The sequence below is a fragment of the Hyaena hyaena genome, unplaced genomic scaffold (assembly GCF_003009895.1).
Source record: "Hyaena hyaena isolate Hyena2069 unplaced genomic scaffold, ASM300989v1 scaffold_67, whole genome shotgun sequence".
Lineage (NCBI taxonomy): Eukaryota > Metazoa > Chordata > Mammalia > Carnivora > Hyaenidae > Hyaena > Hyaena hyaena.
Window position 1 is genome coordinate 446,384 of NW_024080699.1, and position 26,621 is coordinate 473,004.

Consider the following 26,621-nt stretch of genomic DNA (forward strand, 5'->3'; position numbering starts at 1 on the left):
AGTCAGCACAGAGCCCGATGCGGGGCTGGAACCCACGAACCGCGAGATCATGACCTAAGCGAAAGTCGGACGCTTAACCGACTAAGCCACCCAGGTGCCCCCCACCATGGCCAATTTCAAGCTGCCAGTGTAATAGCAAGTGGCTCACAAGACTCCTGAAAACTCAAGCCCGCTCTCGGCAGCCGGTACAAGGTGGCTCCAGCTCTCCTCTGCCTGAGAATGAGCCAGAAGGGCCCACTGCACCGTATGTCGGATAAAACTGACTGCCTGGAAGGTGAGTTCTACAGCCAGTATTTGAAGAAAGGCGCATATGGTCTAAACCACGACTGCCCTCTGCATACAGACACGCGGTGTCGGGGCACAGCGCACAGCGGTTTACGTCAGAACCACCACTCTGCACTGGGGCTGCACGGGGAAAATGTGTCCCTAGCTGTGGGAGCACGCCAACCAGCCCACTTGTTTTCAGATAACAATCAAGCTCCTGGAGGTGGAGAAGGGTGGGGAACTCTAAAATGTTTCTGCTTGTCTGCAATTTAGTTCATTGTTTTTAATATTAATACTAAACTCCCATAACCTCAATTCTCATTAGGACGTGAACTAAATTTGCTGGAATGACAGTGGCGATCCCAAGTACTATGAGGAGTCTCAGGGATTTAGCAGGGGCTGGAGCTTTTCGATTCTTGGGAAGGCAGTATGATGCAACCTCTCAGTAATAAGCTAACTGCGACTGAGCATTTGCTATGCTCCAGTATCTCACTGTATCCCGCAACTACTCTCTAGGGCCAGCTTGGGTTACAAGTGAGAAAATGAATCAGAGACAAGCAGTACCTCTCTCAAGGTCACATAGCTGCCTCTTTATATATGGTAATCAGTGTCAGAACAATAAAAAAACTTCCATTAAAGTCAGTTATGCTCCATCATAGAATTTAGAAAGCATTTTTCATGCCTAACCTTATGTGGGACTTAGCAGACAGAGCAGAGGTGACTGTACCCATGCTACAGATGGAGAAGACGAGGTTCTGGTGCTGCTGGGTCCAGCCCACTGGGCAGAGAACTGACAAATGGAAGGGTCTAGCCTCAGACCCAAGTTCTTCTACTCTTAGGTTCTATACCTTTCCCCCAAGCCACAGCTGCCAGACACACTCTTCCAGTAAAGGGAAATCTGTTACACCAAAAAAGGGGAGTAACAGCATAATCCAATCACAAAACTGTATTAATACTGTGGGTCTTAAAAGTCAAAGAGGGAGGGGTGTCTGGGTCGCTCAGTAGGTTAAGTGTCCCACTTTGGCTCGGGTCATATCACAGTGAGTCCAAGCCTCAAGTCAGGCTCTGTGCTGACAGCTCGGAGACTGAAGCCTGTTTGAAATTCTCTGTCTCCCTTCCTTCCTCCCTCCCTCCCTCCCTCCCTCTCTCTCTAATCCTCCCTTGCTCATAAACTCTCTCTCTCTCAAAAAAAAAATAAATATTTTAAAAAGTCAACAAGGGAGAAAACTTGTAATTTTAGAGAACCAAGCTGATCAAACTTCTCAGATTTAGGTGACCTTACAAATCCCATTCAAAAGGTACAATAAGATTGCAGAGTGGACTCACTCAAAACAAGTATCACTTGGGGAAATGACTCAGGTCACACATAAAAATGATGGAAAAGTCTTGACATAATTAGGGAAAGAGAATTAACTATGAAAGGACCCCATCCAGCTGGCTCAGGGACTTGAGACACACCCACACCCAGTCCCCACCGTGAATCACTGGTCATGAGCACCTACCTTCCACTCCAGCGGACCTGAAACATTGTCTTTACTGTTCAGGTAGGTAAGAACATAATCTTAAGAAAAATTATAAATAAACTTAAAATCCAAACCCCCAATTCATTAAAAGCAAAGACACATAAGTCCACAGCACTCTTGTTAAGTGGTTTCAGTCTACCTCTGGTAATCTATTTCATACGCACCGTAATATCGTGTGGATTTTCTTCCCAGTTTATGAAGATACTACTATATTTGTGCCAATCCTGAAGTCTGAATATGCGAACTATCAGAGATGGGGGAGGAGTCCTAGCTGGGAGGAACTGGGAGACAGGATGGACAGGCTAATTAATCGCTTTAGCTACATCCAAGGGCGGGGCCAGGGCGTGGAGGTGCAGGCAATGAGCAGCCAGAAGCCTGAGCAATGAAGCAGGAGACTTAGAGATGCCTGGCTCCCATGACAAAAGCACAAATGTGTGGCCAAGGCTTGGGGACTCAAAAAGTTTCAGTGGAAAGACAGAAAACAGCAAGGCTTAAACAACAAGTACTACTTAATAAAATACGATAGACAATATACCTCAATGCAGAACAGCAGAGCAGAATACACAACAGGTTGCAGAGATAAGCATGGGTTTAAAATTCCAGTTCAGGGGCACCTGGGTGGCTCAGTGCCTGACCCACCTGACCAGTTAAGCATCTGACTTCAGGTCAGGTCATGATCTCATAGTTCACAGTTTGAGGCCCCGCATCAGGCTCTGTGCTGACAGCTCAGAGCTTCAAGCCTGCTTCAGATTTTGTGTCTCCCTCTCTGCCTCTCCCCTGCTCGCACTCTCACTCGTTCAAAAATAAATAAATGTTAAAAAAATTTTTTAATAAACTTCCAGTTAGTCACCCGCTAGTTGTGTAACCTTGGAAAAGTTACTAAACATCTGAGTCTGTTCTCTCTCCTAAAGGAACAACAGGCCTGTTGTAAACCAGAGGGGCCTTGACACAGGGCAGATGCTGGGGGGAGGGGGAGTGTGGCAGCTCTTTTATATTTTGCCACAAATAAAAGTGCTTAACTGCTGGTTCTTTGTTATATTGAGCATCAAAAACCTGCACTTTCTCCAAGGGACCTTCCTAGGATTCTCAGTTCACTTAATCTTTCTTTTAAAGACACCCGGAGCTTTTGGGGCGCCTGGGTGGCTCAGTCAGGTAAGTGTCTGACTTGTGGTTTCAGCTCAGGTCATGATCTCACATTTGTGGGTTTGAGCCTGGCATGGTGTTCCAAGCTGACAATGCAGAGCCTGCTTGGGCTTCTCACTCTCTCTCTCTGTCCCTTCCCTGCTTGCTCACTCTCTCTCTCAAAATAAATAAACTTTCTTTAACAATTAAAAAAAAAAAAAATACCGAGACCTGGAGCGTTCAAGTGTCTTGTGTTGACAGGCTGCCACCTTCCTAACTCCAGGATCACTCTGCGGCTGCCAGTGATCACTTCCAGGCAATGCAAGCAATAATCACACCCTCTCACATCAGCAACACTTTCCAGGGATGCTGCTCTTAGACACCGTGCAGCCCCGGCTGCTGCATCAGCACAGGGTTTCTAACAAGTGGCTAGCAAAGCAACCTCACCTAAGCTGATAAAAGCTTAACTTCCTTTTCCTTAAAGCTGCATTGGCCAAACCTTTCATTTATTCTTTCCTTTCCATTCCAGAGACTCCTGCGTTACCCTTTTCACTTCACCTAATTATCTCCAGCAAAACCACTGTAATTCTAACCGATCCCCCTCATTTCCCTAGACAATCAAACTCAAAAGTGTCCCAAATAGGTCAGAAATAGCGCACGGGGGTGGAGGGGGAGAAGGGCTCCAAGAGACAAATGCCGAACCCCCAGGCGTCAGAGTCAAGGGCAGGACCCGGCCACACACACTCGGCTTACCCCCAGCGGCGGGAGGCCGTCCACGACGTTCTTCTTCCCGGAGAGGAGATCAGACACCGGCCGCTGCTTCAGGGAGTCCCTCCTGGCTCGATAGCGCCCCGACGTGGTGAGATCGGATTCGGACATGGAGGGCGTGAGCAGCCCCTCTCTGCGGGCTCGGGGGACCTCCCCGAGGTGCGGCGGGGGCTCGCGGCTGTGCAGGGGGCCGGGGCCCAGCGCGGCGGGGACGGGGGCGCAGGGCCCGCGGGCCGGGCCGGGCGGAGGCTCGGGGGAGCGGCCGCCCCGCGGCGCCTGCGGCGGCAAGAGCACCTCCAGCGCGGCGACATCCTCCTCCGGGTCCTCCTCGTCCTCGCTGCTGTGGATCAGCATGGTGGCGTCCGAGAGGGACTTCTTGTGGCCGTAGCCCAGGCCTCCCCGCTCGTCCGCCTCGCCGCGCTCGGCCCTGTCGGGGAAGCCGCCGGGCTGGGAGCCCGCCGAGACGGGCCGCGGCGGCGGGTCGGCGGCCGAGGCGGACAGGGTGCGCTCCTTCAGCCGCAGGCCGTCGAGGCCGTGCGCCAGCCCCGCCACCTCGATGCTGTTCCTCTTGTGCAGGTGCGCGCGCCGGGCGGCCGTGAGCGGCTCGCTCACCTCCTGCAGGGAGTGCGCCACCGGCAGGCTGGCCTCCTGGAACGTCTGCACCGAGTGGTGCACGCGCCTGGTGATGAGGTCGGGGTTGCTGCTGCTGATGTACGGGTGGCGCGACAGGTCGGGGGTGCTGTTGGCCGGCCGCGGCGGCGGGTAGGGCGGGGGCGGGCGGTACACCTGCGCGCGCATGATGTTGGGCGCCGGGTAGTCCTGCGCCTGCAGCTGCGCGTGGGTCAGCTCGGGCACGCTGACGGCGCCCGCCACGGGCCGCCGCTCGGCGGGGTGCGGGTAGGCGGACGGGCTGTGGAAGCTGTAGTTGAGGCTGAACGGGTAGTGGGCCGCCTGCGGGGAGGCGAAGGGCGCGTGCTCCCGGATCTCGGGCTGGCTGTAGACCAGCGCGTCGGGCCGGCTGTAGGCGTACGAGCTGCCGATGTTGAGGTTGCGCAGCGAGCGGCTCTGCCTCTCGGCGGCCACCAGGCCCCGGTTCAGCTGCTTCATGACCGTCTCGTAATCCGGGGTCGGGCGGTACGACGGCGGGACCAGGGCGCTGTGCCGGTGTGACGGCACGTAGTCGGGCCTCATGACGTCGCTCCCGGTGATGCTGGGGTTGGAGGACATCGGGGAGGGCTGCAGGTAGGGCTGCGGGTTGTTCAGGGAGTTGGTGCTGTGCGCGCTGTACACACTGCCGTTTCGGATCCGACCGCTCAGGTCGATCTGGGCCCGGTCCAGGCTCGTCTGAGAGTGGCAATAGTATCCGTTCTGGTTGGTCGCAAAGAGGTTATCTGGGAAACAAACACATTTAAAACCAATGAGGTTTTTTTTGTTTGTTTTTAAATTTTTTAAATGTTTTTAATGAGACAGAGAGAGAGAGAGAGGGAGATAGCATGAACAGGGGAGGGTCAGAGAGAGGTAGAGAGTCTCAAGCAGGCTCCAGGCTCTGAGCTGGCTGTCAGCACAGAGCCCCGACGCGGGGCTCGAACCCACGAACCGTGAGATCATGACCTGAGCCAAAGTCAGACGCTTAACCAACTGAGCCACCCAGGCGCCCCAAAACCAATGAGGTTTTAAAATGGGTTAAGTTGGACCAATTAGTCTGGGCAGAAACTGAGACGCGCCCTGAATGCTGCTGACATTTTCAGCGTCGTTTACAAAAATCCAGGCAGACATACCCTGGCTTTCCCCAGACTATCTGAATGATCGGGGGCGCATCACTTCCTCCAGCCCAGGTGTCCTCATCTACAGAAGGGTGATGGCTCTGCCAGCTCCAGGGGTGGTGCTCAGCATCTGGCCCCCCGTAAAGATTAACCAAATCTAAGTCCAAAACTAAGAGTACAATTGATTATATTGTCTTTTACTGGAAATCAAAAACGTGTTTTACTAGAGATGAAACAGACTTTCTGGAACTCTAGGTAGCTGGAGGCACGCAAACCATCTATAAATAAATACCTCCTTAAGTGGAATTCTAGGTATATACATTTAAGGGTTCTTCTAGAATGAACACAAAATGACAAGAACTCTGCGGGTTCTGCTTCTCCAGGTCCAACGGTGTCCTCAGTTGCTGTGTACCTCACCAGGGGCCAGAAGCCAGGGAGAACCACGCTAAGCTAGTCACCACCCCCCACCTGCTCTAGCCCCCATCTCCAATGATGGGGACCCACAGCTAGCAGACTCAGGAGCGCAACCTCATCTAGGGCGGCTGCGTATGTGCCTGGTGAGGGCTGGACGGAGGCTACTTTCTTCTGTCCAATCTGTGGTTCACCAGAAACACCATCGCTACTGAGAGTGATTTCTCATACTTCAAAGAGCAGCAGTCAGGTCCTTCTGAGAACAGGGGGCTTTGAAAAGTATTCTTTTTGGGATTCAAGAGCCGTGTGATGACTGAAGTGACTAGTGGTTATCGAAGTGAACAGGTCAGTCTAGTGTGTGGACTTTCCTCAGATGGCATGCAAGCCAGGAGGAAACAGGGCGCAAACGCGGCACTGTATTCTCCGTGCTGACACTGGTGCCTCCCCGTCCCCGCACCGTTGCCACACCTGGAATGCTTTGCGACCCGAGTCCCTGGAGTTCTCCTTTCTCACTGGCACCACAGCCTCTCACTGGTCCCTACTCCGGCCTGTCTGCACTGGCCTGATACCGCTCCCTCCTGGTCTCCATGCCTGCAGGCTCCTCCGTGCACCCCACAAATCATCCCTTCATGAGCCCGTGTGTGCAGAAGACTATGCCGAGAACTGATGAGGCAAAAAGATGACGGGAATCCAGGAGAGGAAAGGGGAAAGATGTATATGAAAGTCACAAGTCAAGGACGTGTTACACGATAAGGAGGTAAGTGTGTCAGGGGTCCACGCAGGAGGAGGGAAGGATCGCTTCCAGCTTAGGCCGGGTTGATGGGAACAGGAAGAGACTCAAGAGCAACCTCACAAAAGACACAGCATTCAAGCGGCCTTGGGGAGGTAGCGAGGGGAGGGCCTGCGTGGCTTGCGGCGGCAGCCCGTCAGCCACTGGGTGCAGGATTCCCCTTCCTCGCCTTGGGGCGTGTGCCAGGCATGGTCGTACGACTAGGAGAGGTCAAGGGCAAGGGAGCAGAGCGTGGAGAGCCAGTTTCCATGCCCCCTCCTCACCACCTCCCTGACCAGCACTCCAGATGGAAGAGGCCCCTGCAGCTGGAACACAGGGGCAGGCAGACATGGAGCAGAGTCCTCCTGCCAGTGCACGGCGGCCAGGGGACCTGAGCAAGAAGTCGCCTTTACCGCAGAGGCCACGGGAGTTCCCACAGCCCGGCCTCAACGAGCCCCAGGGGACGGAGGCGTGTGGGCAGGAGAGTACACGAGGGCGGCGTGTCAGGGCAAAGGGCGTTCTGGGTGACAGGGCGGCAAGGGCAAGGGCAAGGCAGGGAGACCGCTTCCGGAGGGCATCCTTGGTGGAGACGAGTCCCAGCACAGCGGGCAGGGAGACTGGAAAAGGAGAGTCGGGAAATGGCGTGGAGAGTGTGGCTCCTCAGGCAGAGGAACGGTCACTGGGGAGACGAGAAGAGCCTGGCACCCACGCGTCAGGTGAACCTCAGGGGAACCGGGGAGAGTGCGGGCGGAAGACGCCCTCTCACGTGGGGCTACAGCGAGCCGGGTGGGGCCGGACTACGCCGGAGCAGGGGGCCCGGGAGAAGGAGATACAGGAGCTAGAGGCAAGAGCATGTGTAACGACTGGGTGTTGAGGGCCATAAAAAAGGGGGAGGTGGTGTAAAATTACATGCAGTTTGGAATCCAAGCAATCAGGACCATGACTTCATCACAAAGATGAAGTAAGGACACGGGGGAGAGGGACAGGCTTGTGGGTAGAGTGATGAGCTCAAATTTAACGTTTTCATTTTCGGCACGTTGTAATCGTTGTGATCGCTGATACCCGAAGCCAGGCACCCTGCGGAGGGCTCTGTGTGCAGAGGCCCCTGAACTGTGACTCAGAGACAGATGGCAATGCAGGGCCCAGGAGCAAGGACAGGTGGGCAACACAGATGTGACAACTGTCCCTGCGGAAATCTGAAACGTGGATGGGCTGCTGTGGGAGCCTGCACGGGGGGGGGCAGAAGGCCATAGGCAGCGAGCAACACTGAGGGCATAGGAGGAGGGGAGGGAGAAGCAGCGCGCTGGAAAGAGCCTGTCCCGAAGGAGAGAAAGCTGCACCGTGCTGGTGAGGAGAACGCGTGGGCACTGGGGACCTGCGAGCGCAGTGGAAGGAAACGGGCAACAACCACAGACACTACTCTCAGAAGCAGCAGGAGAAAAAGGGAAGGGAACAGGAACTCCCGACCACTGTTGGAAGAGCGAGGTGAGGCGAGGAAAAAGTATTAGGGTATCTGCAGACCGAGGAAAAGGGCAGAGTGGTGAGGTAACTCTAACAACGCAGAAATGAAGAGGTTTTACCCGGAGGTGGGGGCGCCTGGGGGCGCAGAACCAGCTGAGGGCGGGGTGCAAGGAGAGGGCAGCGAGGAAGGGAGAAAACACCCTGAGGTTGTGCACTCTGGGAACCCACATCCTGACACACCGCTCCCCTCGGGCCTACCTGCCTACCTCACTGGGAGTGCTCATCCGTGCACGTGACGCCCGGCACACAGCACACTCACAGCCCACCTCTGGTCCCTTCACACATCACTTCTACCAGATTCCTACGTGAGGGTCCAACCGTACCCCTCCACTCCCCAATGCCCGTCCTCATTCTGTGCCATGGCATCCGCTGTCCCCCAAGACCAGGGGCAAGAACCCCAGTTCACTGCCCACCACTCTCTCCAGCTGTCAAAATCCACCCATCTTTCCAGAAAGCTTTTCTCAATCTTCCCAACAGGATGAGACTCTTTCTTCATGTAATTGCTTGCTCTCTCTCCTCAAAACAAGCACATTCTCTTTGTATTTATTTGTGTACTAGTCTTATCTCCTTCTATTAGATTCTGAGCTTCTTAAGATGTAGAACTACTTCTTTGCGTTAAATCTCCTTGGCTTTTATAGTAGAGCCTTGTACAGAGAGAGTAAATGTCTATGAATGATTGCTGATGTTCAGCGTGGCAGGCACTGCCTTAAATACAGCTGGCTCTACTAATCAAGTGAAAAATAAAAATAAATAAAAATTAAAAACGAAATGTTTAAACCTTTACAATGGGAAGCTCTCAAGCAGGGAAAAAAAAACAAAATGAGCTTGGGGTATCTTGTGCCAGAAACAAGGAAGCACTCAAAGGCTAACCCAGGGAGTGTGAGCAGGACACGGGAGCTGGCTGAAGGGGGTTCCCATGAGCCAAACTCGCGATCATTTGAGCACCAGCATTTGCTACTGCATATTGCTACACATTTTTGAGAGACTGAATTTAATGGTGGCTGCTTCTACGAATCTGGGACGGTTATAATCATGAAAACAATTTGGATGTAACATCAGCCAAAAACTGTCCTGGCTTCAAGATCTCCAAGTCTTCAATGGATTTATTCAGATTGTAATTTTGTACAGCGTTTCAGAAATAGTGTACTTTACCTTGGGAGGAAGTGTATGGTTCTGTATAATGTCCATTATAATGCAGCTGGGGTTGGGGCGGCATCACATAGGATTGGGGCTTAGGCTAAGGAATGGAAAGTTGGAAACAAGGTTAAAACACATTGCTACCTATGTAATATATGTAAAGTAAGTGTCCGCTGGTTTCTTTTTCTTTCCATTAAAAAACTTCTGAGGAAGTTAAATATATTATATAGAAAATAAACCTGGAGACACTTTAGCTCTTACCATATTTATCACTTTCAGTGTCTCCCAGAATGCCAAGGCTGAGCCCTCTACACAGATATAAGACATCAGAGATCACAAGAAAACAAGCTGTATCCAAAAAGTTAAGAGCAAGAAGGAACACAGTTTCCTGAATTCTTATATAAACATGTGAATATGCAAAGCTTTAATGTAGTGTATTTATTAATCTTCTCAGACAGAATTAGCTAATATTTTAAAGATCTACTAACTTCTGATTACTCTTTGCTAATAGTAAAAACCTGTAATATTAGTCCAGATCTAATATTTAAATACATGTAATAACATAAATATTACATAAATGGTAGGGTTAGACCACTGCCCAGTTCTTTGGTTAAAAAAAAAATCAAATACCAGCACGCTTTTGTGGTCCGAACTAAAAAGTAACACTATCAAAGCATCTTTTATTAAGGAAGATGACATCACTAAAAGAAAAAAGAAAAAAAAGCAATCATAATTTTCCTTACCAGGGACACCCTTGAAGACGACCTCCTCCTAATTGGGTTCACTGCAACAGTCTGCGTTTGCCTATAAAAATAAGACATGTCATTGAGACATACATACACCGAGTTTTCCTAATTCTGCCAAAGTAAATGAATAAGAAGGTAAAATGGTAAATCTGCTAAAGCAGCAAGAAGACAGAACTAACCCAACCATAAATTAGAGAAAAGAAAGGAGACTCTGTTGTCCTCACCTGGGACTTCCCCCCATTCCAGCTGCCCAGACACCCCCCACCCCTGCCCACACTCCAGGGATTGAGCTTCCTGATGCAGCGGCACCCGCCCAGACTATCAGGGGATCAGCACATATATCTTTTCCTGGTCTATCTGGGTAAAGCCTCTGGAACGAGGATCAGCAGAGAGGGAAAGCGGCAAGGCCTGATCACCCACAGACATCCCGCAGGAGCAAGATTCAGTACAAATGCATCTCTCCAAGGGGGCCTGGGTTAGCAGCGACCACAGTAGGGGTGGGAGAGGGGAGGTAGGGTGTGAACTCAACTGCCAGCCCAGAAGCCTGAAGCAATGGGAAAGGCCTGTAGTTAACATCCTGCTAACCACCTACCACAAACATAATCAAGAGATAAGTTTATAACTTTGGTAACAATCTAGATTTCCTGTAAGGAACTAAGAGAAAACAAAAAATAGAAAATTTGGTTCATTGGGCCCGTGGTACACCCATTTGACTTTTCTATGCAAGAAATTTCTCTCTGGTTTTATTTTTTTAAATGTATTAAAGTTTATTTATTTTGAGAGAGAGACAGTGCAAGTGCAAGCAGAGGAGGGGCAGAGAGAGAGGGAATCCCAAGTAGGCTCCATGTTGCCACTGCTGCAGAGCCTGACGAGGGGCTCAAACTCACGAAACTGAAAGATCATGACCTGAGCCGAGAAACCAAGAATCAGATGCTCAACTGACTGAGCCTCCCAGGCACCCCTTGTTAGCTTTAAGTGTATTTTTTAGAAAGCAATGAAGACTATATTAAGAAGTGCAGACTGACATTTATCAGATAATTTGAGATTTTCAACTATTCCCAGCAAGTTCCATCTTTGAATAAGCAATTACATCAAAAAGGAACAAGAGACAAAAAAGCCAATGTGTAGTTTTACCACTTTTAAACAGAGGCAGGATGCTTTTGTTCTTATATGCAGTCAGTTTATTGCAAATAAGATCTAGGAACCTAAACATAGGATTTTTGGCTTTGTTGATGACTTACATAATTTTCTCAAAGCACTTCTGTAGTTTTTTTAATTAAAAAAAAAATTTTTTTTAAGTAAGCTCTAAGCTCATTGGGGCTTGAACTCACAACCCCAAGATCAAGAGTTTGCATGCTCTACTGACTGAGTCAGCCAGGAGCCCTTCAAAGCACTTTTTCTTTTAATTGATGAAATAAATATGTAAATGTTTACTTTTTTAATTTTTGAGAAAGAGAGAGAAAGCAAGCATGAGCAGGGGAGGGGCACAGAGAGGAAGACACAGAAGCAGGGTCCAGGCTCCACGCTGTCAGTGCAGAGCCTGATGTGGGGCTCAAACCCGCAAATGTTGAGATCATGACCTGAACTGAAGTTGGATGCTTCCTAGGTGCTCCACAAAGCACTTTTTCAAGAAAACCTTTCACCATCTGTTCCTGGCTCAAGAACTTATGTGACACATAAATACTAATTACAAAAATATTTTGTGACCTTTAGTTATAATGTTCTAAGGACTAATTACTAGAAAATCCAGAATCACAAGGTGAACACTCAATCCATTTAATCAGCAAATTTACCATATCAGCATCCTAACAATTTGTATCTTGTATTCAAAACACTGAAAATTAGCTTATTTTTATAAGACTTTTGAGATAAAACTAGTTATTATTTCTGATTAAAAACCCTCAACCAGGGGCGCCTGGGTGGCTTAGTCGGTTGAGCGTCCGACTTTCGCTTAGGTCATGATCTCACGGTTCGTGGGTTCAGGCCCCGCGTCAGGCTCTGTGCTGCCAGCTCAGAGCCTGGAGCCTGTTTCAGTCTGTGACTCCCTCTATCTCTGACCCTCCCCTGCTCACACTGTCTCTCTCTCTCCTAGAAATAAATAAAACATTAAAAAAAAAAAAAAACCCTCAACCAAATCAGGGCACCTGATGGCTCAGTTGGTTAAGTGTCTGACTCTTGATTTTGGCTCACATCATGATCTCAAGGTTCATATGAGTTCAAGCCCCACGTCGGGCTCTGCGCTGACACTGCGGGGCCCGCTTGGTATTGCCTCTCTCTCTCTGCCCTTCCCATACTCACTCACTCTCTCAAAATAAATAAATAAAATTTTAAATTAAAAAAAAAGCATCACCAATATAAAGAGGGCTCTTGTATTTACAACTACATGCGTGGAGCTGGAATGTATTATGCTAAGTGAAATAACTCAATCAGAGAAGGACAAACACCATATGATTTCACTCATATGTGGAATTTAAGAAACAAAACAGAAGAACATATGGGAAGGGGGGGTGGGCAGAAGAGAGAGAAACAAACCACAAGAGGCTCAATGTTAGAGAACAAACTGAGGGTTGATGGAGGGAGGTGGGTGCGGGATGGGCTGGATGAGTGACGGGTACTAAGGAGGCACTTGTGATGAGCACTGGGTGCTGTACGTTAAGTGATGAATCACTGAAGTCATCTCCTAAAACCAATACTGTACTATATCTTAACTAAAATTTAAATATTAAAATAAAGAAAAAAACTAAAAACCATTACCAATATTGGGCTTTAATGAAACTAGAGTAGTACTGACTCAGTGACAGTGTTAGAATAAGGAAACATAGGAGCAATCTGAAAAATGGTCCCCCCAAAATAAAAACTGATTATGGGATAAAAAGGTGATATTCCACCTCTCAGCAGAGAGAAGATAGGTTATTGGCACAATGGACCATTTATAAAAAGTTCAAGTCTCATATAATACGATATAACCCACATAACAGATAGATTTAAAAATTAAACATTTAAATATGAAGACATACGTGAACTTACAGAAAACAAATACTTCTATTATTTTTTTTTAATGCTTATTTATTTTTAAGAGAGAGAGAGAGAGAAAGAGTGCATAAGTGGGGGAGGAACAGAGAGAGAGGGAGACATAGAATCCGAAGCAGGCTCCAGGCTCTGAGCTGTCAGCACAGAACCTGACACGGGGTTCGAACCCACAAACCATGAGATCATGACCTGAGCCAAAGTTGGACACTTAACCGACTGAGCCACCCAGGTGCTCCTAAATATTTCTATTATATATCATAGGCTGAAGATCTATCTAAAAATAAAACCAATAAAAGAAATTACAAATTAAAAAAAAAGCCAAGTGCTCATCAGGACCTTAACATCAGGCGACTACAACTGCTTTTTTACTAGTTGATTTTTAATTAAATGCTTTCTGTAATAATTTTTCATTATCATCAAAATGTGTTAAGGTTGTTGCTAAAGAATAAGGGTCTCTTGGGGCGCCTGGGTGGCTTAGTCGGTTAAGCGTCCGACTTTCGCTTAGGTCATGATCTCGCGGTTCGTGGGTTCGAGCCCCGCGTCGGACTCTGTGCTGACTGCCAGCTCAGAGCCTGGAGCCTGTTTCAGAGTCTGTGACTCCCTCTCTCTCTGACCCTCCCCTGCTCACGCTTTCTCTCTCTCTCTCTCCTAGAAATAAATAAATTAAAAAAAAAAGATTTCTTTAAAAAAAAGAATAAGGGTCTCTTTTCCAAAGAATATTCCATCCGCCAGAATTTATGTAACTCGACAAGAACACAGCAGATGTGAATTCTGTTGGGCTGCAAAAATTCCTGTATCAACTGGCAAAGCACAATCGGTCCTAATCGAGGCCTCCGTGGGGGACACGCTGGGATGATGCATCTGGGCTCAGTGTTCTGTTCTGTTGAACACTAACTATACATTAAAATACTCCTTAAAATCAGCATCCAGGATCTGAAGGCATTCTGGAGCCTTGAAGTTTACTTTGCGTCTGCTTCTTCTCCATCAGGGGTAGGCAAAACTGGCAAAACAGGGTCTTTAGAAGTTCATATTTATTTAGTCCACTGTCCAAGTGGACTGAACTTTTAAGGTACTGTAAATTCAACATTCAGAGACGAGAAGAAAGGGCTGGTAGAATACAAGGACATGTCCCGAGCTGCCCAGATGCGGGCAAAAATAAAACTTAAATGTGTTAAATTACAAAATGCAGAGATGCAGAGCTTAGAAGCACAGGCAGGAACTCCCACACACGCTATCTATTTGGGCGCCCTTGCCGGGGGCGCCCAGTGTGGAGGCGACTGCCCACCGCAGAGGCCGCTTCTTGCTCAATACAAACAAACGGAACATGTCCTTCTCCTGCCAAACCGTCTGACCAGGCAGCCTCGCCATCGGTTCTAAAAGTCGACCTCCTCTTTCTTCCTGCTGCTGTCCCTGTAAATGTAGTTTACGGAGAGATCAGCCATCCTCACCTTAGTGTACAAGGGAAAATGGTGTAATTGCTGGTTGGTGTTTTCCAGACTTTGGGGGCAGCTGCTGTGTTGATGGGTGCCACTAAAAATGAGATAGCCGCAGAATTCTTAGGGGAAAAAAAAATCATTGGAATGTGTGCACTGGAGAAGACAAACTAAGTACAGGCTGCTAGCCCATGAGAAATGAATATTACTCACTGAAGCAGTGCTAAGGGCCGAACATGATTATTTCACGGGATCTGAACACCAACACCATAAGGGATGTGCCAGTTATTATCTGGATTTTACAGATAAGGAAACTGATACTTAGATTCTAAGGGAACTGCTCTTGGTCACATGACAAATAAGTAGCAGAACTGGCACCGGAACCAGGCAGGTCTGTCACATTATCAAGCACAGGCTCCTAGCAATGGATTATTTGCTCCACCCGCTCCCCAGCCCCAATGGATTTGTAAGCTCCATGGGGGCGAGAGGACATAATGGTAGCACCGGTGCCTGGCACACCTTGGTTCAAATGTTTGCCGAACAAATGAGTGACACCACGAGTGAAGGGCTGAAGCAGATACCAATTACTTTTTCCTATTCGTAGTGATATTTGGGACTCTCCACCTTGTGTACTCTGGCTTGTTTCCTGAGGTAGCCCACAGGGTCGGTGACTCCGCCTACCGTCTCCCTGGCGAACGCTTGGCAGTCACTCAAGCACGCTGCTGAGCCAGAACCCGCGCTGCACGTTTGAAACTGATTGTCCCACAGTAGCAACTCAAAGACCAGAAGCAGATACCAATTACTGAGCACTTATAGTTGAGCTCGTTTGTTTTCTTTTTTTTTAAGTTTATTATTCTGCGAGAGAAAGAGAGCACCAGCAGTGGAGGGGACACAGAGAGAGGGAGAAAGAGAATCCCAAGCAGGTTTCACACTGACCACGCATAGCCCGACGCAAGACTCCAACTCCTGAACTCGTGAGATCATGACCTGAGCCGAGGGCGAGAGTCGGATGCCTAACCAACAGGGCCACCCAGGCACCCCGAGTTCCTATTTCTAAGAGTTGTCTCCATTTTGCTGTGTGGCCTTCCTCTCTTATAGGTTTATAGCCAGTGAAGAGGAGACTGTGGTAAAAGAAAAATGTGTTGGATGGTGGAAATACCTAGAAAATGTTGATCTCGATGACTCTTTCTGATGGGACAGGGTTACTCAATCTTCTTCCAGGCCTCCTCCAGGCTCTACAAACCCTGCAGCGGGCTTACAAGTAGAGGCAGCCCCACCCCCCTTCAGGAAGGGCCTCCCTTTTTTTTTTTTTTTTAATATTTTTAATGGATTTTATTTATTTCTGAGAGACTGAGAGAGAGAGTGAGCAGAGGAAGGTCAGAGAGAGAGGGAAACACAGAATCTGAAGCAGGCTCCAGGCTCTGAGCTAGCTGTCAGCACAGAGCCTTACACGGGGCTTGAACCCACGAACCGTGGGCTCATGACCTGGGCCGAAGTCAGACGCTTAACCGACTGAGCTACCCAGGCGCCCCAGGAAGGGCCTCCTCCAGTCAGAGCTTGGCCAGGGTCTCCACTACAGAGGTGGGCACACGTACCAGCCCTGTCACTATGCTCAGCAAGCAGCCTGCTGGTGACTGAAACTCAACTTTCCCTCTAGACTAAGTCTCTCGAAACCTCTATCACATGGCTCTGCAGGTTGGGGGATACCATCCTCCCCAAGAATGTTTCTCTCCCAGTCTTTTTCTCAGAGGAATTAGAGGGGCTGATTTTAACAGGACCAATTCTGGGGTCCGGAAGAAGGTATGTGACCTAACAGACTGACGTTATCTCATTTAATTCCTAATCCAACCCTAAAGGAATATTCACATTCTTCTTGTCTCATTTTTAAGGCTTAGGTGACATCAAAAGATAATTCTGCTACTTAAAGTACCTTGTTTATTATTTTTTAAAGGTTTATTTTGAGAGAGAACGCGCATGTGCACACGTGAGCAGGGGAGGGGCAAGGAAAGAGGGAGAGAGAATCCCAAGTAGATGCTGCACTGTCAGGGGAGGGGAAGAGAGAGGAAGAGACAGAATCTCAAGCAGGCTCTGCGCTGATGGCGCAGACGCAGGAGCTCAAACTCATGAACCGTAAGATCATGACCTGAGCTGAAATCAAGAGTCTGTCACTTAACCGACTGAGCCACCCAGGCATCCCCTAAAGTGCCTTGTTTAACAGTGGAGGAAGAGAGCAACACTGATGATGAGTCATGTCATTCTATAAATTCTAAAACATAGTCATCTGGGTCAAGTTTGGATGAATCAAACAAGACTATCCAAAAACACCATTTTATTATATATTAGAACAAACAGGGGGTTAGGGGAGAGACGATACTCTAGGAGCAAAACCCTCTTTCTATACAAGTAAAATCATCTTCTGAGCCCCCAGGTGCCCCAGGCTGACCTAGCCATCCAGAATCTACTGTCTAATTTCAGGCCTGCTGCAGTTTCATCAAATGCCCATCACACTGTCAGTTGACCTATCTGGACCATAATCTACCAATACTCAGGAGTATTATAATATTAAATGTGACTAAACAGTCTAGGTTGAGAACCTTAAAAGAAATGACCATAGGGGCACCTGAGTGGCTCAGTCGGTTAAACATCTAACTTCAGCTCGGTCATGATCTCTTGGTTTGTGAGTTTGAGCCCAGCGTCAGGCTCTGGGCTGACAGCTCGGAGCTTGGAGTCTGCTTCAGATTCTCTGTCTCCCTCTCTCTGTGCCTTCTCTGCTCACATTCTGTCTCTCTCTCTCAAAAATAAATAACATTAAAAAAATTTTTTTTTAAAGAAATGACCATAAAACTTAAAGTTATTTTCAGTTTCATCATCCATCAAAACGTTAAAAGCTACGAATTCATCTGCTTCACCTAAGAGCAAGTGCTGATAAGTGAACTATATTAGTTTCCTACAGGAGAAAGCAGGGGCCCTCCATGAAAATAGCTCAGGGATACCGACTTCCTTAAATCTACTGGATGTACAAAGATTAAAAACAAAGTATGGAAAATACTCCCTCAAATATAATTATTTCATTTCTGAAACACTCGTCTGCTTTCTTTATATAGATATATGCAACTGATGTCCCTATTAATGTAGTTTCACTCATGTTTAGCAAGAAACAGCAATATGACTAAAATTAGATTTCTAAACCTGACTTTCTTTTCCATCAGAACTTTAAAATCACTAGCAGTTGGTGATTTGCCAAAACAAAAACAAAAACAAAAAACTCCTTTAAAAAAAGGCATTAACCACCAACCTACATGGATGCCTACTTGGAAAGAGATTGTATTTTACAGTTTATTCAAAATGATTGATTTGATTCTCCATTATTTTCCAGAAGAGGAATAACTGAAATAATGATGGTTCAATATAAATACTCATAAACTTATGAAAAGGCTGTGTTCCAACAGAGTTCATATCTACTGCTTGGATCTCAGAACACTACTTCTGCATGAAAATAACGTCACACGTGGTTGGGTAACCAGGCCAGCCCAGGAGAGCCCCAAATGTGACCGCCCTGGATGAGCAGCGCCACTGAATCTGGCCACCAGGGGAAGCACATTCATGTACAAATACATCGGGAGCCTCAAGCCAGCATCCAGCAGAGGCTTCCCACATGCAGAGAGAAAGCAGGGCTCCCCCTCCTGGTCAGTTAGTGCTTTCCACATCCCACCACCAGACCAACAGTGGGACTCGGAGAAAAACATGCCTGGGTGGTGTCCAGGGAGGGGAGGAGGTCTGGGGCCAAAGAGCTAATCGTTAGCTGGTTCCCGTGTAAGGTCACCCCTGGTCATTTCCTTTTCTTTCTTGAGTCCCAAAGATGGGCCTGCCCTGTGCATGGTTATTCCTGACCAGTTTTTCTTCACACCTTGGGTCCCGATAAACAGAAAGCACTTCCATAGCCTTTCCTCCTCCTTCCTGGCCTTAAGGGACAAATGTCCTTTTAAGATTTGGTCCCCCCAATTTACAATCAGTAGTAAAAGGAAATCAACAGGAACAAACAGGCTCTTCTTCCCTCTGACACCCATATCGGTCTCACTCAGGCTTCCATCATTCACTAAGCCTTAGGAACAAGGTGCCTTGCCAGACACTGGGGCGCCCCCAGACAAGATGGACAAAGCAAGTCGATGAAGAACAGCAGGCACACGGCACGCTAGCTGCCTGACGTGGGGGTTAGAGCGCCGGTGATGCCACAGGGCCACGACACTGCGGGTCTCCAAACCTTCATCTGTAAAAGGGCGGTATTAATTATACCAAACAGGGGTGCTGTAGAAATTAAAGGAAATAATGCTTGACACAGAAGAAGTATCTACTGAATCAGAATCAACTGGTATGAAAGTGGTAGGAAACAACCAGAACTTTGAGAATGGCACCGAGAACTTAGCCAACTAAATGCATGGTGACCTCTAGGACGGCTGCACTTAAACTGAATCTGGAAGAACTAAGAATCGGCCAGAGAAGGGGAGAAAGAGAGCATTCCAGCAAGGCCTAGGGCTGCGAGATGCATCAGCATCGTAGGGACTATGGGCTCCGGGGCCAGGATCAAGGGCAGATGAGCCCAGAGGAAGATCACAGAGTCTTGTGCTTAATGCCGTAGCTAAGGAAGGGAGGGGAAAGGGACAGGCTCAGATGAGGTTCGAGCTACAACTCTGGGAGAAGTGCTACACCTTTTGCTCATCCATTCAGAAAACTGGCTGGAGCCAGATGAGATGGGCCCGAGAGCCAGAGGAGAGGCAGCTACGATGGGCCAGAGGACAGAGTTAAGAAAGCTTGTGGGGACGGAGCAAAACCTTCCAAGTCTCAGTTCAGAGGTCACTCTGCTGAGAAGCCTTTCATACACTGGCAGCTCTGAGTTACGTACCGTTTCTCCAAAGGGCCCCTACGGCACCACGGACATCCTAAATCAGACCTCTTAACATGCTTTTCTATAGATTCCTTCAACAAATTCCCCAAGGCCTACTGTGGGCCAGTCCCTTGTTCAGCACAGGGAACACAGGGGTTAACAAGAGAGTGTCAGCCCTCTGCACTGCTGTGGCGCTTGCCTGCCGAGAAGAGATATAGGCAGTAAACAAGTAAACAAGCAAACATACAAATTCGGGTGATGCCAAGCACTATGATGAAGAATAAAATAGGGCAAGGGGATCCAGAGAGACAGGGAGGTGGGGAGGGGGTCCGCAGGGCAGCTAGGGGCAGCCTCTCTGAAGAGGGCTTCCTCTGATCAGATAACTGATGTAGTGGGACAATGAGGCATGCGAAGGAAAAGCATTTCAGGCAGAGGAAGGGGCCAGCACAGCGTCGCTGAGGGCAGACCAGAAAGGACACTAGTGTGGCTAGGAAAGGGCGAGAATGAGGAGTGTGTGAAGGAAATAGGGCGGGAACCAGGCAAGGACCAGATGTTGGACAGCTCTGTACTTTCAAGTATGATGACATTCCAGTGCAGGGTTTTAAGAAGGGTGATAGGATCTGACCCATATTAAACGAAGACCAGTCTGGCTGACTTACGGAAAGCAGGCTATAGGCACGGCAGGCACCAAAACAGGGAGAGTGTCAGAGGCTACTGCAGTATTCTAGGTGACAAACACTGACAGCTTGGCACTGAGTTGTTAGCAGAGGAAGTGCTCACAGTGGTCAGATTGCAGATATATTTTGAAGGCACAGCTTGCTGATGAATTGGGTGTGGGATGAAAAATACAAGAATCAAGTGGGAATTAAGTAGGTTTAGGGCCGGGGCATATGGGTGAATATGGAGGGCTGCCATTTATCGAATGAGAAAAGGCAGGGAAGAGGGAGATTTGGGAGCAGGAAGAGGAAGAGCATGTCAAGAGTTTGGTTTTAGACACAGCAAATCTGGGATCCCTCTTGGGTCCCCAAGTGCAGATGTCGAGTAGGCAGTCGGCTGTGCTCAGAGAGAGAACTGAGTAAAATCGGGTGCACTTCCAGCAGACAGACTGCTAAGTCTGACACAAGGTGAATCCCCCGGAGAAGGAGCGCAGGTGGGAAAGAGATCTGAAAATGACACCAGCAAAGGGGACTGAGAAGAAATAGCCTGGAAAGAGGAAACGCAGGAGCGGGTGGGGTCCTGGCAGCCACGGAGGAGCGGAGGGCAGGAGGGAAGGAGTGGCCAGAGGTGAAGTGCTGCTGAGTGCTCCAGTGAAAGAACAATGAAGGTCACTGTCCCCGTGAGAAGCAGTGTCAGTGTGTGGCGGCGAGGGGAAGCAGGGTGGAAGGAAGGAGAGAATGCAAGTCTATACAACTCCTTTGAAGAAATTTGCTATATAGGAGAGCAGAGATAGGGAGCTGTGGACAGATGACATGTGGAATGAAGGTCAAGTGTTTTAATTTATGCAATATTATAGCATGTTTGTATGCCGATAGGAATACTCAGCAGAACGGGCGGAGCCCATGGGGACCAAGAAAAATATTCATTAGGAAGAGAAGATGTAAGTTCTTCAAACGGCTTGACAAGCTGAATAATCTGTTAAAAAAAAATTCTTTTGAACTTTCAAGCATCAGTGATTCTAGTAAGGTGGTGAAGAAAATCCTAGAGCCACATATCTGTAGTTATTAGAAGTTGTCCAGAGGTAAAATGAAACAATATTTTTGAGAACTATTTTAACAGGCAAAGAGTTTATGTCCTAAAACTGCTATTTTCGACACAATTTTCCTTTCTAGATGACATGGTACAGCTCAAGATGAACATTTCCCACCTCATTGTTCCCATGAGCAGGATGTACTCACAGGCTGCACTGATGGAGTCTGTAGAACTTGTGTCGCGCAACGCAGAGTCTCCACATGTACTTCGCGGTTTCCATGTCTTCCTAGCAAATGAAACATGCATAAAGTAAACGAAAACACACTTACAACCCGACACGGAGTTTGTCTGAGAACAGGACTGGAGGATATATTATGCCAAAGTCACACTTAACACCCTGACCCTTTCATTTTGTTTTCTGATGCTGTGCCTAACACATGAAGGCTGTAATTAGGATTTAAATTAGAAAGAAAAAAAAAAGTTCTAAGGGTATGACTCTTACACTGAACAGTTTCAGATGATTAGAAATTTAAAATTGAGAAAATGTCAACTTTTATTTTGACAAATAGATACTCAAAGACAATTTTAAAAAAAAACATTTGACTTGGTGACTCAGCACTGCCTTTGTCAGGAGCACAAAAGCAATTAACTGTGAAATAATATTTCTACAGAAGCATTGACTTAGCAATGGAAATTAAGATGTTAGTGCCTACTTTCTCCCCTATTTCCCTTTAGTTTAATTTAAAGATCACCATACCAGATAGTATTTATCCAAGGACTCATTCATTCAATAATACTTATTGAGCAACTAACTACTTTTTGCCAAGTGCTATTATGCAAAATGTTGTAAAATTTTGTTTTCTAAAAGTACTAAACATTGTAATTTTATACTTTTTTAATGTTTTATTTATTCTTGAGACAGAGAGAGATAGAGCATGAGAGGGGGAGGGGCAGAGAGACAGGGAGATACAGAATCCAAAGCAGGCTCTAACCCACAAACATGAGATCATGACCTGAGCCGAAGTCGGAGGCTTAACCGCACCCAGGCACCCCTGTAATTTTATTTTTTTAATGTTTACTTTTGAGAGAGAGAGAGAGAGCACAAATGTAGCAGGTGAGGGACAGAAAGGGAGGGGGACAGAGGATCTGAACCAGGCTCTATGTGGACAGCACAATGCAGGGCTCAAACTCACAAACCATGAGATCATGAGTTGAGCCGAAGTTAGACGCTCAACCGACTGATCCACTCAGATGCCCTAAATATAATTTTAATGCCACCTCCCTCCCCAAACATGCACCCAGAAATGCTAACTTGTTAACTTCTAGAAACAACGTTCCAGGCAGATTCCTAGTGTTTTACTCACAGTTTGAAACTGGACCGTCTCCTCTTTACTGGCCAGCTCTAATGCAAAAAAGGACTTATTGTGGGACATGTGAGCAATATCATGCCACCTACAGAACAACAAATAGAAAAGAGCAATGTGAGTGTCACCCAAGATGGAACATATGACTTTCCCTTCTCGAGCATGATGTGCAAGTTAATATTTGTTAATCATTTTAGAAAGAAAACAGTTGTTCTAATCAGCTGGTATGCATCTTCTCGTTGAAGTGACAACAGCCACCTGCAAAAAGTAAATACATGTAGACTAGGTGAAAGCAAATAGTGCTTAAAAGTTAAGGTCGATCTATCTTTGTTTGCCAGGTTAGTTCAACCAAAGAGCCCTCTCTGAGATGGTTGCCAATGCCTCCTTCCTTCATTCAACACACATCCGTTATAACAATGCCTGAAACTGTTAGGGATACCAAGTTCAGTAAGGTACAGCACTTCCCTCAAGGAAACACAGTTGGAAGGTGGGGATGAGAGACAGAACCGAGATGCAAGCAAGTACCATTAAGTTTTGCAGGTAAACAAGACACAAAGGTGGAGGAGGGGTGCTCTGAAAAGCTTCAGGGTGAAACAAAGGTTAAATGCTAGAAACTCTAAGAGTGAACTACACTGGCTGTGTTCACCAGGTTTCAAACTCTGATCCTATATTTGTTAACTGTATTTTCCCATGGCTTAGGTTTTATATATGAATATTTTATTACATAACAAATAATTTTATAAAAGGGAAAAGTCGATCCAAAAGAAAAACGTTACCCCTCTTCATCCTTTTCCATTCTATTAATTTATCTTAAATTTTTTTGTTTTTTGAGAGAGAGAGAGGCAGAAGGCACAAGTGAGTGAAAGGCAGAAAGAGAGAGACAGAGAGAGACAGACAGAGAAGCGGGGCTCGAGCTCACCCAATGTGCGACTCAAACTCATGAACCATTGTGATACCACCTGAGCCGAAGTCAGATGCTTTACGGCTGAGCCACTGAGGTGCCCTATCTTAAATTTATTTCAATAAATAAAATTAATTTGTAATGGTTCAGTGTTTAATTGTTAAATGTAAGGATCATCAGCATCATATTAAAGAGGGCCCTTTTAAAAATTCCTTCCTATCCAGTGAGATGAAAGAAGCTGGCTGGATGCCTCTGGTTTTCATAGGGCCCCTCGGGCACCGTCAAGAGTCCTGCCTCATTGGTGCAGTCCAGATCCTTTTCTGCCCCTGGACCCCCAACTCAAATGTTCAGAAGACTTAAATGAGCAACTTAGGGCCATGAAAGCAATCGTCAAAGGGGAGCACTGCCAGACGAAGGGCAGTACGGTCAGGGAGTGGGTTTCTGCTCCCGCCAGGTACACCCTCCACAGTCCTAATCACCATGGAGAACTGAGGCCCAAAAGGCAGTAGTAAAGCAAAGGAAATAGAGGAAGAAACCTCAGCTTAGAGAAAAAAATTCTTCAAAGGAGAAAGCAGTTCTCAAGAAGAAATAGAATGGTTTTTAGAGAGCATGAATGGTGGGGAATTAACTTCCTTTTAATAAAAGAAGCGATTTAACACAGTGGTTGAGAGCCCACACTTTCTTTAAGTGGAGAATGGGAGTTCTTGGTTACGTCAGTTAATGATTGGGTGACCTTAGACAAATCACTCCATTTTTCTAAGGCTCAATTAAACCACATGGAAAGCGGTGGTAGTACCATCTGCTCAGAATTGTGAAAATCACACCAAAAAAAAAAAAAGAGCACTGAGCACAGTACCTGGTTAATGACAAACATTCAATAAATAGTAAATACAAAGGAACCCAGAACCAAAAATGATATAATGTTTTACTGCTCTACAAAAACAATATAAACTTTTAAATTTTTATCAAGAATAGAATCAAAGCAGGGCGCCTGGGTGGCTCAGTCGGTTAATCAACTGACTTCAACTCAGGTCATGATCTCATGGTTCGTGAGTTTGAGCCCCGTGTCAGTCTCTCTGCTGACAGCTCAGAGCCTGGACCCTGCTTTGGATTGTGTCTTCCTCTCTCTCTGCCCCTCTCCTACTCACACTCTCTCCCTCTCTCTCAAAAATAAATAAAAACCATTTTTTAAAAAAGGATAGAATCAAAGTAAAGAAAAAAAAAAAAGAACAGAATCAAAGTAAATAGAAAAAAGAATCTCTGAGTAAAATTGGAAATATTTCTATGAAATGACACTTTGGATTTTCTAGGGTATGAATCTTAAGGAATGAAAAGGCATGATCTAATTTGCTATATTTAAGATACAAATTCAAACACAGAATACTGAAATACTGAAAGAGAAATTTAAACCACCTGCAACTTCATTGTTTGAGGTTGGCTACTATTAGCACATTGCTATAGATTCTCCTCACTATATACATTCTAAGATTTCCACAAATGAAAAGCATCACATTTTTATAATCAGGGTGAAAAAATGAACATTATAAAAAGTAACTAAACTTTCCTTAACCAAAAAAAAAAAAAAAATTGCTTAGATGCTGGTATTTTAGGAATTTTAGTACATAACTAGAATGAGAAAGGCCTAGTTTTTCCACAAAAATGTAGTCCTAGAATAAGAGCTGAAATTAAAAACTCACATCAGGGACACCTGGGTAGGTCAGTCAGCTGAGCGCCAACTTCGGCTCAGGTCATGATCTCATGGTTCATGAGTTTGAGCCCTGCCGTTGGGCTCTGTGCAGACAGCTCAGACCCTGGAGCCTAGTTTGGATCCTTTGTCTCCCTCTCTTTCTACCCCTCTCCCACTCACACTCTGTCTCTCTCAAAAATAGAAATAAAAAACATTAAAAAAAACTCACGTCAAAACAAAGAACAGCCTCCATTTGCTAAGAAAAGGGTCCCATACCTTTAACCATTTCATAAGTAGGCCATTATTATAAGCACTGTTTTCCACACATTTGGTTTTGAAGAAGGTGGCTTATAAAAGAACCACTGTAGTCAGGTGTTACTTTGTTCTAGGAGGGGCATATTTTCCATTTCCTAACAAGACCCTGGGAGAGATCTGTGGGCACTGTTACCAGTATACGTACTAAAAACTATCACCAAGAGGAGCCGCAGAAAGCGCACAGGAGGATGTAAGCAAAGTACCTAAATATCACAGGAGGCCTTCCATTCTTGTGTTTCACGAAGATGCCTTCGAGACACGCTCCAACGGATATGTCACTGCCTTGGCTATCCTGAAAGGAGAAAGCACAGAAGGAAGCACTCGAGCAGCAGGTGCATGAGAAGCGTGACCACAAACCCAGCTCAGGAGATGCTCAGGAGACCTACGTGGAGGGCAAGGTGTGAAAGGTTTACAGGAATCACCTTGTCAAATAGGTATGAAAACAGGACAAGTTGGGCTCCTTAAGTAACTCATTTTCAAGAGCATTTCAAAGAACAGATTGCAAAAGAGGAATGTGTTTTACTAATATAAATTTTGGTCACAGGATCTCAGCTTTCGAGTTTCCAGACTGCGGCATGCCCTCCCGCCTCTGCACCACCTCTGTCCCCAGGCCTCCCCAATGTCCTCTCAAAACCTCACGAGATCCACTGGGAGAGCCCCAGCCTTCAGCCATGCTCACCTTGGCGGGGTAGCTCTCTTCTCCGTAGCCATCCATCCGCTCTACCTCCTGCATGTACAGCATTTCAGCATCGGGAGCCGTGAGCCTTCTGCAACCCAAAAGATGGGAGGTTGATCACAGAACCAAAAATGGGGGTGGGGAGGAGGCTTTGCTAAAAAAGTACATAATCCATTTGGCATAAGATGTTTACAAACATTTCAAGTTTTTAAGCATATCAGAAATTACTTCAACATCAATTGGAAGTCACCTACACGCACGGCACCATACTGAACGCTGAGGGCTATAAGGATCCTATCCCTGTACTTCAGGCAGGCTAGGGGGACATGAGGAGTCAAACTCCCTAAAACACTTTCCCTAAAAGCTGGAATTTTCTTGAAACCACTAAGTAACTGTTTATTATCCAAAGTATCAGCAATACTAAGCATCATGTGCTAAATGCCAAGTGTAGGAAATAAGGGTTAGAAGAAGATGGTAATCCTTTTCTGGTGGCAGAATTACAAGAGTGGGCAGGAAGGCAATGCAGGTAAAGAAGGTAACTCAACTGCAAGGAGATTTGCCCACCCCCCCAACCCTGACCTCATCTCTGCTCCCCCAACATCCATAAGGCACCCACACTG

At 46.9% G+C, this 26,621-nt stretch overlaps 1 protein-coding gene across 3 annotated transcripts in view; it reads right to left on the minus strand.

The window, feature by feature from the left end:
- The window catches only part of PTPN21 (protein tyrosine phosphatase non-receptor type 21), a 77,148-nt gene that overhangs the window by 8,459 nt on the left and 42,068 nt on the right, over positions 1–26,621 (minus strand). For all 3 annotated transcript variants that reach the window (XM_039232524.1, XM_039232525.1, XM_039232526.1), the window contains exons 7-13: positions 26,005–26,092; positions 25,529–25,617; positions 22,423–22,510; positions 21,265–21,344; positions 10,022–10,082; positions 9,294–9,378; positions 3,663–5,068 (exon numbers count right to left, since the gene is read on the minus strand). In XM_039232524.1, coding sequence (XP_039088455.1) covers positions 3,663–5,068; positions 9,294–9,378; positions 10,022–10,082; positions 21,265–21,344; positions 22,423–22,510; positions 25,529–25,617; positions 26,005–26,092 — 1,897 coding nt within the window. The remainder of the gene's footprint in view (positions 1–3,662; positions 5,069–9,293; positions 9,379–10,021; positions 10,083–21,264; positions 21,345–22,422; positions 22,511–25,528; positions 25,618–26,004; positions 26,093–26,621) is intronic.